Source organism: Centruroides vittatus, unplaced genomic scaffold (genome assembly GCF_030686945.1).
Source record: "Centruroides vittatus isolate TY-2023 unplaced genomic scaffold, ASM3068694v2 contig_920, whole genome shotgun sequence".
Lineage (NCBI taxonomy): Eukaryota > Metazoa > Arthropoda > Arachnida > Scorpiones > Buthidae > Centruroides > Centruroides vittatus.
In genome coordinates this window covers 418,483-430,913 of record NW_027122607.1, presented here as the reverse complement: position 1 = coordinate 430,913, position 12,431 = coordinate 418,483, and the positions used below count along the sequence as shown (strand labels likewise).

The window sequence follows — 12,431 nt, the reverse complement described above, 5'->3', positions numbered from 1 at the left end:
CCGATGCGAGCTCATTTTCGGACAGACAAATATTAATCAACATTTTGTACATAGCAATAACTATGAATATTTTTATTACCATTCATTTAGCAAAGCAAAGGCTATAATTATTAGCACATTCTTGAATTCAAGTAAATAATTAAAATTTCTTTAATTAATCGAATTAGAAAAAAAAAAGAAAGAAAACTACACGTTGTCTCTTTATGCATAATTTATATTGTTTAATTTTAATACATCAATCGTGAGCTAACTTATACCTATCTCGATCTTATAATTACTGTATCATTAGTTCATTATCATCAGATCAGCTGATCCACTGTTCTTTAACAAAGAAAAAAGAATTTAGGTGTTTTGATACACAATTAAAGCTAGCTTTTATATATTTTGTTATTTTTACGTTAGTTTAAATGAGGTTAATTAATTATATGCAGATTCTCGTTGGCGAGTGAGCTAGAGATTTTAATGTAACACAACAGTTGACACCTTGTGTTCGTCTACCGCTTGTTTATATTCACATTGAAGATTGTGATAAAGAATATAGGCTACTAAAGATGTTTAAATTTTAATCGTGTAAAAGTGAGCGTTAAAATTCAACTTCTAATTCAATCTACGAATATAACAATTAAATTACAAAACAGGAAAGATTGGTTATTCACGTAGAATATTTGCTTATGCGCTTGTACTGTACAATACATTTTTTAAGATGTTAAATGCTGTAAATTTTCACTGCATGCATCTGTGTGTTCAGACTTACTGTAGGCTATATACATAAGAATTTATTCATATACGTACTAATTGAACAAAATGAATTTAATTACTTTATAATTATTTATAAATTAATAATACATTTATTATTATAGACGAAAGGTATTACGATTAGTTATTTTTTGATATATTATTTCATTATATATATAGGCCCTATAATGGATAAGCAATCAATTTTATACAATTTTATACAATGATTTCGTCGACGAATGAATTATTAAATTGCTAGAAATCTAAAATTAACTATTACCTAACTATAATTAAACTTTAATTACGTGTCTGCGACATTAACATTAATTACATAACACGTCACGAAATTTATACATTATTTATCATGACAATCACACGCTGATTTTCGTGTTTACATATTATTACAAATAAAATTAAAATTCTCAAAAAAATTGCGACTTAGTCACTTAATAACGGCAATTATTTCGCTCACACCAGGCGTGGTTAGTCTATTAAATGTTAATCGGCCACACCAGAGGGCGCTTTCGTTGTTGTTGTTGTTGTTTTCGGTTTCCTTTCGGTAGGGCGATATGGGTACATTTAAATTGAAAGATTCGAAAACATTCATTCATTTAAAAACGTTCGTCCTTGATCATTTGTAAATCTATTCAGCGCGTTTCGTAATTCGGGTATATCCCATTGTATTTGTCTAATTAATGTTGTCATTCTATGGATATGTGGAATCCAACGCACGTACAAGTTATTGGTAAGTTTACAATAGAAGACAATACATGTATTGTGACTGACATTTAGCGTTTGTTTTAATTTACATTTTAGATGTGTCTATTAACAAAAAGCCTATTGTAATAAATTAATACGCCTGTTCAATATATCTTAAATTACGTATTATTTTCTATATTTTATATATAAAAAAAAAGAGTTTCGAGTTACTGATCCGATTATAAATTACATAGTTAACAGTTTGTTGAATAAATGCTTTAGTAAGCATTATGTCGGAATATTTTTATATTTGATGCCAGATAAGTTTTTGTCTCCATAAATGATCTTTAATAAATGTTTTATTAGTTAATGTAACCTTTGGTGCCAAGATGGCGGCTCGTCTCTGATTCCAGCAAGGAAATAGTGGGACTCACGTTCTAACCTAACCTAACCTATTCTAGTAAATTACCATAATTATTAGAATAAGTTAGGTTAGGTTAGAACGTGCGTCCCACTGTTTCCTTGCTGGAATCAGAGACGAGCCGCCATCTTGGCACCAATGGTTACATTAACCGTTTTATTTTAATAGCCTCGATCATCTATTTAATATTTTTCTAAAGATTTTAAGATCTGGTGTAACAGAAAATGAGAAAAACGAAAGTTTCTTTTGTTATTTGCGTATTGCCATAATATATGCAATGGTAGTTTTTTAATTATTAAGCGAGCAAACTACGAATTGTCGATACAAAAGTAAGCCGAGGTCGAGTCCTATTTTTAATGTTTTAGTGTATCGTATTAAATCTTCGAGTACGGTGTACTTGCTGCGTATAGATTACATTATTACGTATGCTAGATGAACAATAAAATTATTGCGTATAATATCTTGCGAATTAATTTAAAATTTAATTAATGTTAAAAACGTGAACCTTAATATTATACTCTAGTTTCGACGAGAAAGAGAAAATTCGTTCGGCAAAATCTGAATTTGAAGTATTCCTTCTTATTAAATATTTAATGATTTTATTTAAGAGATATTATGTTACTAATTTAGTAAAATTTAATAGCTTCTCTATTATAGCTAGATGAAAACTTTGGAAACCTTAATATAGTACATATGACAAGATTTTTTTTCTGCAGTGCATCTCTGGCATCTTGCTAATATTGTAGGCTATCCCTGTATGAGCTAAAATGAATCGAGAGTGCTCCTTTATGGCAGGGGTGGCCAACTTTTGTGCACATAAGATCTACTTTTTATCGTAAAAATGTGTCGCGATCGACTTGTTGTCGTAGGCATAGTCTAAGTGGGGAGGGGGAAGTGTGAAATACATACTATGTTTATACACTGTTTCAGTATGAAGTGCACTCACTGCTTATGAGTCGAGTCATAACTGCATGCATACAGTTGCGTTCGGTTACAAATATAATACATTAAGTCAAGACATCGCTAGCGTTCGACCAAAATTGGCTTAGCGATCGACCGGTCGATCACGATCGACTTGTTGGCCACCCCTGCTTTATGGGATAAGGCCATCTAAAATCTATTTGCTGTCTATTGAGCTGAATAATTTACAAAACTTGTTGAAAATTTAAGTCAAAATAAAAGCAGAACAGTATTTTAAAATAATATTTAAAATAGCATTCTCAGTCTGTACAAAGGTTTTAAAAATGCTATTTGATCTAAAGTCTATTGTAAACATGAACCGATTTGCTGACATATACTGTATTTAGTCACGAGACTGATGACAATTGGCAGACGTTAGCAAAATTAAACTGTTTATCAAATATATATTATATACAGATTATAAAGTTTCTCCCAGAAATTAGTTGAGAGGAAACTTTAAAAAATATATATATAAAGTTTCCTAAAATTTATATAGATATATAAAAATTTATGACTGTATTAGGTAAAATTGGAAGTACTGGTAAAATTTTAATTAATTAATATTTCTGATCATTTTAAAAGGCCATTTAAATTTATTTTATTTATTAAATCCAGCAGAATTTCTAATGAACTAACATTTTTAACCGTTAAAATGGTCAAAAATATTAGTTCATTAAAACTTCTGGATTAAAATTTGAAGACATTTTTTTTTTTTTTTAAAGTTATCCAGTTGGTCTGGTTTTATGTTCAAACCAGACATTATTTTTAAAAAGTTTTAGCTCAGTTTATCAGTAAAAGTTACTCTTGCGTGTCTAATTCCTTTTGGTTTTTGCCCTTCTAGGGATAAACCCTAACAGTTGAATAGTATCCAGAAAAAATAAAATATTGTTGTATAATATGAAAATCAATTATAACATCAATTATTTACACTACTCATAAATGAAGAACATTTTAGTAGAATAAAATGACAATATGCAATGTCATCACTGTTACATGATTTTTAAATAAATATTCTTTTAAGATAAGAAACAAATGAAATTCCTGGTTGCTAATTCTAGAATATTAGATGAATGATCTAACATTTTTCAATAGAATTTTGACTTTTTTGGCACATTCTAAATCTGTTTTGCTCTGTATGATCATGTATTGTCAAATGAAAATCGCGCAATTATTATGAAGATGAAGATATTTTCTTTTGATGGCCTTTCAGCATTTTCATCAAGAGACGGTAGAGATGTATAGTTAAAGCTGACACTTATCAGCTTTAGTAAGTCATCTCTATTGTCCATTCCATTAGCAAGATTGTTTTATGAGACTGCTGAATAAGATTATTCAGAATCCCAAGAAATAATGGCCAACAATTGCCAACAGATACAATTCTCTTAAAGTTTTTTCTTGGTGAACAGAATATTTTTTCTCCATTAATGATCACTTATAGGTTGGATTGATGTATCATCATCAGTAGTAACTAGAGTACAGATTTTGATGCAAAGTCGTCGTCTTTTTTTTTTTTTTTTTTTTTTTTGGAAGGTGGGATAGTAAAAAAGTTTTGATATAAATTTGTCGTGTTTTTCTGATTTGAATGATACTATTTTTAAAGATTTTTTATATGTCTTTTCTTGCATTTCTGATAATTCTTTAATGGTTTTTTATCTCTTGTTATTTTTATAAAAATTCCTGCACTTTTAGGTTCTAATCACATTTATAGAATTTACTGGAAAAAATTTCTGGGGAATTACTGCCGTTGTATTATAAGGCCTGTGAGATCCTGAATGCAATGTTCACTAGAAGGTGGGATGAAAAAGAGCACAAAAAGAAAAAGTCTGTTAATGTTCAGACCAGCATGTCATTCACACCATCAAAAAAGCATCTTGTAACAAATAAAGGTTTGTTTAATGTAGCAAGAGCCTCATTACTTTATAAGCAACCTCAAACAAAGCTAACACTAATTTCAGGCACTCCTATTTCTTATGGTATTTACCAAAAATTTGATAATTTAGAGACAATTTAGACAGAAATTCTTGACTGTGTCCCTGCACCACAAAGCACCTAGAAAGATTATGCTTTTGAATTCCTAAACAGTTTTAAAGAGTGGCTATCAGGTCTAGAGATTACTGAATTCAATGCTTTGAAAGGGCTGATTATTGCAGATCAAATATAAAAGAGAGTTCTAGCAACGATTCAAGAACACTTTATTGATAAATGGCCAAAATTAATAGACCCCAAGGAATTGGCTGAAATGTTGGACTCATATGAAAACATACATTCTGGGAGGAAAGATTTTCTCCCAGAACAAAAAATTTGAAGTACAGTGCTGAATCAAAAAGAAACCTGTATTACAAAAATTACATGTACAGTTAACAATCAAGGCCAAGAAATCGTAACCAGACAGTTAAAAATGATAAACTTGTAGTTTTTCATAACAAAAACAGAAACAAATGTAATAAATACACTAAAGATGGTCCTTACAAGTCGACAGAAAGGAATAGAAGTATGGATGTTCAAAACGAAAATGATGAACTTAAGTGTTACAACTGCAATGATTATAGGCATATAACTAGAGATTGCCCTCAACCTAAGTCATAATTGTTTGTAACAAATGCAGTGAGCAAGACCACAGATATGAAAAAATATTTACATTTATTTTATGTTAACATCATATCATATTTTAATATTTTTTTAATAAACTTTTTTATATATTTTTATTTAAAACACCTTAAGCAAATTATATATCAGTTATATAGCTCTAAGTATAATAAATCTATACTACGTGCTTGCCATTCGTCAACTGTCTTACATCTTAAAGATTACATGGAATTATATATTTGTAAAAATAGATTTAAAAAAAACGTTTCCTTTAAAATGTCTACTACACAGATTGCAGCAAATATATTAATCTGCGGCAGATCAGAAATAATTTTGTAGAAATAAGAGAAGAAAAATAACTTGATAAACTTCAGTTTTTTTCTCTATTTACTTATTTTTATTTATTATTAGGGTAATAAGTTGTAAACTGACTAATCCAAATTCTTGTAATTTTAATATTATATAATTAAAACAACTTTTATAAGTTTTTCGAACTCGTTATACAATTTTAAAAATTCGTATTAAAATATCGTAATTTATTGTATTGTTTAAAACTAGAAAAATAAAAAACTGCGAAAAGTAATTATGTGAAAGTAATTTTTTAGTGTTACATTTTCTGCATATATTTGTTAAAAGATTTTTGCATATTAATGAACTACATTTATCTTTTTTGTGTGTGTAGTTTTTGCTTGAATTGTTTGGTTTCTATTCTTCTTTTATGATGTTTTTTCCTTTCATTTTTTGTTACACCATAAAGTTCATTGATAGGACTAGAAAGCTTTGAATTTAATCTGCTGTGTATAACATGTAGTTTGTAATGAAAAGGTTATTTTAGACTTTGCTCTGTCTGTGTTTATATTTCAAGACTTACAGCAAATTGACATAATATTCTGAATATTATAATTTATTCATCTATGAATGATCAAATTATATTTTAATTGAAATAAGCCTAATTTTATTTACATATGAAATAGTATGATTAAAATATTTTTAAATGAATAATAATTGTAATTTTTTTAATTTAAATAAGAATTACTTGTATATTCGTTAAATCAAATGAGTAGTAGAATGACGTTTCAACCGATCGCTACAGTATAGTGTACATGTTCTATGACCCGTTACACTTGATGGCACTGTTATTTTGCTTTGTCAGTTGAGTTTGATTTTAAAATCAAAATTTATATACTTGTTTTATTCACTTTGAAGTTTTACTAAATGATCGAAAATTAAAAAGTAAATCAATAATTTAAATGAATATTTAAATAATCATTGTAATAATTATTTCTGAAAAATTTTATAAAATAAGATATAATTTTTGGTTACAATTTTTAAAACAGCATTTATTATGCTTTAACTTCATTCCCAACATCAATATTCTGTATGGCATATGGTTCTCTCTATAGAGAAAAATTTCGTCTGCAAATGTAGAAAATTCATTATAAATAGTTAAGTGTCTTTACAAAATTTTTGCACTCGTTTAAGTAATACTCCTTTCGGTAGCGTAGCGAGGGGGGTGCAAGTGGGTGTATCATGCACCGGCCGCCACTCTCAGAGGGGTGCCCAAATGGTCTCCAAGACAAACTATATGTGTTTCTGGAGGGGGAAGAGGGACGCCAGTTATGCCCCAGGCGCCAGTTATGTTCGCTACACCACTGACTCCTTTACCAAGTCTATAGCTTTTCCTTTTACCATATAAACACAAGAACAAAATTATATACAAGCAACAATAAGTATAGCAGATATAAATATGTTACCTTTATTGAGGAATTGCTAATATTAAAAATTTTCTAAAAAATTCATTATAATGAGACATGTGTTTATAATAATACAGTTAAAGGCTTAGTATTAAACTTAAGCATTCGTAACTTTGAGGTTTCGCTAAACAAAGTTTACCTATATTTTTTGTATGAACATTTGATTAAATTTTATATAGCATTTTAATCAGATTTCAATGATAATAGTAACCATTAATTACATTAAAGCCTTTTATTTTTACTTTACCATAGATCTGCAGTGTAATCTTTACTATACATGTAAATATTAAATTGTAACTTTAATCCATTTAAAAATTTGTTAAAATCCAATATATATATCAAAATTAGCTTATTTTAAGAAAAACATTTAAAATTATGAGTTTTAAATCAACAAAAAAGTAATTGGTATGATAATCGTGTACGTAAGACGACATTTGTAGTTATATAAATCAAATACTGTAATATAATAAATAAATAATAATTTTTATCGATTGATTAATCTTACACATTCGAGTCCCGCTCCAGGCCGATTCTTTTCTTTCAGTCTAATCTAAATTATTTAATTAAATTTATAATTATTAAATTTATTACAAGATGACACTTAACGCCTCCCTCTACGGTCAAATTGTTTGGTAATTTATTATTAACACGAAGTCGAGTTGTTAATTCTGTTTGAAATGCATTTTAAATATTTTTCGTATGCCTTATTATTATTTTCAAAATATAATTTTTGGAATCATCCGCGTTTACCAAATAATAATGATTTATTTATCGAATTTACAATTACTCATTTACATTTTTAATCAGAAAAACTATAGGTTCTGTCAATCTAAATCGCTCTAAGTGACCCTCAACTAGGTTCCATCTTATTTAGGCTTGCCATTGTTTTTGAATATTTTTTTAATTTATAACTTTTGTCTTATTTTATTTATAAATACTCTTTATGTAAAATAGTTATAAAAATAATCATAATAATTTTTCAATTTTGATAAAGAATTAAGTTTTAATAGTCAATTTTCATACTGAAGGAACTAATCTCATTTAAATGCATTACAATTTTACTACAATATACAAATGATTCACATTATGAACAGTGAACTGGAAGCTTGACTATTTCATAAAACAAGTACTGTTGTAGTATTTCATTGCAATCTACAATCTGATGAAACCATAAATTTGAAATAAAACTTCATAACAGTAAAGTTAATATTAAATGAAGTACAGTACTTACATAAAAATTATTCATTACAGTTCTTTTTCAAAATGTCACTTATTTTTTCATATAGTTTTTCTTTTTAACCTGCTAAATCCTTGGGGTTCTTGATAACAGTTGAAAAATCCACTTCAGATTGCATTTATAACCATCTCAATGCAATTTCTAAGGTGTCAAATGCTTCATTGGGCACAAGCAGAATCATTTGATGTCTTAAAAGCCAGGGTTAATGTTACCTTAGGTGCCAAGATGGCGGTTCGTCTCCGATCCAGCAAGGAAACGGGTGGGACGCACGTTCTAACCTAACCTAAACCTATTCTAATAATTTGGTTGCTAATAATTATGGTAATTTATTAGAATAGGTTAGGTTAGAACATGCGTCACACTGTTTCCTCGCTGGAATCAGAGACGAGCCGCCATCTTGGCACCTTAGGTAACATTAACCGAAGCCAGTGATCAGTAATCATTCTTTTCTATTTATATTGCAATAAATGAAACCTAACACTAATGTTGCTCGATTTTTCCGACTGATGGCGAGATTATTATTAATCAAATTGAGGACAAGTCTGCCCAAGAAAGACCATTTATTTTGCGCTCCAGACTAAAAACATACACATATGGCGAAGCCTAAAAAGGAAGGCCTGTCGCCATATGTGTATGTTTTTAGTCTGGAGCGCAAAATAAATGGTGGTCCCTCTTGGGCAGACTTGTCTTCAATTTGATTAATAATAATCTCGCCATCGGTCGGAAAAATCGACAAAAAGAAATTTTCAAATACCGACGCCAGGGTGCAGCTTTAAAATTTGCATTTTCCAGCGCTTGTTCCAGCAGATAAAAAAGCGGAAACACCCACTGGCTGGATGGTTGAAGAGTAAGACGTCTGTGTGTCACCGACTCCTAGTTTTAACTGGATGTTTGTGTTTTTTTAAAGGACTTTTTTACCTTTGGCGACATGAAGCCTAAAAAGGAAGGCCTGTCGCCATATGTGTATGTTTTTAGTCTGGAGCGCAAAATAAATGGTGGTCCCTCTTGGGCAGACTTGTCTTCAATTTGATTACTAATGTTGCTATCAAGATAGCTCAATACTGGACCTACAGAAGATTTTCAATTATTCTTATGTAAAAACTATAATTTTTGGAATTAGTACTTTATTTTCTGAAGTCAATTTTGGTTAATCAATTTTAAAAAAATTGATTTTCTGATAATCAACACTACACTGTACTTAATAAAGTTTTCCAAACTAGGTGACATTTTAAAAATAAAATAAATAAATAAATTTTAAACATAATTAGTATTCTTATTTTTGTTTTATGAATGGATAGGCCAAGAAATTTTTTCTTTTGTATTTGTGGTGTAATACCGAAACTTCAACACTTAGTTTTCTGTTAAATCTATTATTTTATCAATTGTTTTTCTGTTCATTTGCGAATATCATATTTAAAGAAGTAAAATAAACAAAGTCCACTGTTATAAATATTTTTATATGTATAATACATATTAATTTTATTTTATTTTCTATTTTTAAAACTTTATAATAACTGTAATTAATTCATTTTTAAAAAAAAGGAATTTTTAATTTTTTAGAAATTATTATTAATTTAAAAACTTATGAAAATATTTCAATCTATGTATTTTATTTCATATATAATATGGTAATGTTATTTTATTAAATATATTATTCATTTTTTATTTACAGTACAAAAAGCCAAAGATCTTATTATTAAAGGAAAAGATGGTAAGAATATTTTTATATGTAATTGTAGCTATTATTTTTTAAATTCTTTAATATACATATTTTAAATACAAACTAAACAAATTAATTTAATATTTGCATCCTTTTGTATTTCTCATTAAAAAAATATTCTAAGTTAAAACATTTCAAATTATAAGTTAATTAAATTTGTCATTTTTTAATATACACTACAGCGTCGTTTATCCGAATCAATTGGGGACCGAGGTCGTTCGGATAACCGATTATACACGAAAAAATATATTAACCTATTCCGTGTTGAAATTTTTCTCTGTCGCATGTCGCTTCGCGTTGAATTTTCGTCGATTTTAAGCTTAACGAAAATTTTTATAATAATAATCGTGGCTATTGTATCGTTAAAAATTATTTCTTTATTTTGTACAAACAAAATAAATATATTGAAAAATATAAAAACAGAAAAAATTATACTTTAGAAGTTAATCTAGTATCAAAAACGTTCGATTCGGCACGACACTGTCCGACTGGAAAGCTTTAGGATAACCGACGTTTCGGTTGTTCGGCTTCGGATAAACGACGCTCTACTGTAATTGAATTTAATAAAAATTACTATACCATAGTTAAAATAAACAAAGCTGTTAAAGTGATGGAAAAGAAAGTGTTGATTTCTAAGTAATGGATTAAATAAATGATTGTGATTCATTCATTCATGAACTATTTGATTCAAGTAATTTTCAATTATAATTAATCTTTCTGATAAAATAGTTTAGAACAATTTATATATTTGCATAATATATCATTTATGATTTTTATTAAATTACCTTGTTTCACCAACAATTTTATTAATTTTTCACACTTTCTTGTGTTCTTCGTTGATGAATTTATTAAAATATAAGGGCAGTTCAACTTTGGTCCAAAATTTCAGTAATGGCAGTGGAACTGTATGTGTTACATAGTCTTAATTTATATATATATTTTTTCCCCTCTACCTATTCCCATTCTACACACTAACACTTCTCCCATTGTTTTGGCAAAAATGCTGTGCCCGTAAAATAGAAGTCTTTTGGCTGGTGTCAGAGCAACGTCCTATGCGCAGTGTAGGCGATCAATAGTCTTGGCTGGAAAATTCTAGATCACCTGGCATACAATCTGGATCTGTGTCTATGCAATTATCTCCTGCTTGGCTCTTTGAAAGAAGCTTTGGAAACAGAGATTCGCCTAGAATACTGAAGTCTCTCTGACTTCAGAGAGTTTTATCATGCGGTAACTCTAACATCAACCAAAAGACTTCTATTCTGCAGACAGAGTTTCATTGCCAAAACAATGGGAGAAATGAGCATGTGGATTGGGAGTACCTGCAGGAAAAAAAATGTAAAATGGGACTATTTAATGCGCACAGTTTCATCATCATTACCAAAACTCTGGACGGAGGTTGAACTGCCCTCATAATAGTGAATATTCGTTAATTTATGATTTTTAAATTTGTTTTTTTACCTTTCCAGCTATCATAGAATATAACATAAGGAGAGTATATGGTGATTGGTCAAATTTTGACTTCTCAATTATTTTGTATTTCCTCAACATTTTGACACTCCATAAACACAAAATTGTAAAAAATGCCCTTACAAAATTGCATTTGTGAATACCTCTTGTGTGTCAGAATCTGTTTTGTTTGATATCTCTAGAATTCCTTAGGCCAAAAAATTTTTAAATTTGGCACGGATACTTCTATACATGGGACAGTGATGCTATTATATTTTTGAAATTATAAGTTAATGGCGGAGATGGATGCAGGGGTCTTATCTCAAATGGAGTCAGACTTAACGAAAATTTAATTTGTTATTGGCATTTACAATTTTCTTGAAAACTTACCCTTACTCAAAAATAAACAAAAAGTGCCTTATCATTATCATTAACTTTTATAGTAATTAATATTATAAAAATTATTTTTTATTAAAATCTCATAACATATGGTGCCACACGTAATTTTAACTTTAAATTATGAGTACCAGGAAAATCGTGCAAGAGCACTTGCCGGCTTTTTTTCATACTGTACGGTGCCTATAGAAAATAATATTATATTCATAAAAAGAATGATGTAAAAAATTTTATTCGTACATAATTTAAAATGTTCAAACACAATTTAAATGTTTTTCATGTATCTGTGACTAGTTATGCATACCGTTTACAGTAACTAAAAAGATCATTCTAAATAAAAATTATTTTAGTTTAAGAAGTTATCCAATTTATATAATGTAATATTTTTTATTTTATTCTGAATGTTATACTGCAATGTATTCACTTTAGAATGAATCATTTTACATATAACAGAATCCTCCTTTTTATTTCTTCCAT

The 12,431-nt window shown here is 28.6% G+C and overlaps 1 protein-coding gene across 2 annotated transcripts in view; it reads left to right on the top strand.

Moving 5' to 3' along the window:
* Positions 1–1,245: 1,245 nt before the first annotated feature.
* Positions 1,246–12,431, top strand: part of Rip11 (Rab11 interacting protein) — a 39,859-nt gene continuing 28,673 nt past the window's right edge. For both annotated transcript variants that reach the window (XM_067281456.1, XM_067281455.1), the window contains exons 1-2: positions 1,246–1,480; positions 10,065–10,103. In XM_067281456.1, the coding sequence (XP_067137557.1) occupies positions 1,444–1,480; positions 10,065–10,103 (76 nt within the window). In that variant the 5' untranslated portion in view covers positions 1,246–1,443. The remainder of the gene's footprint in view (positions 1,481–10,064; positions 10,104–12,431) is intronic.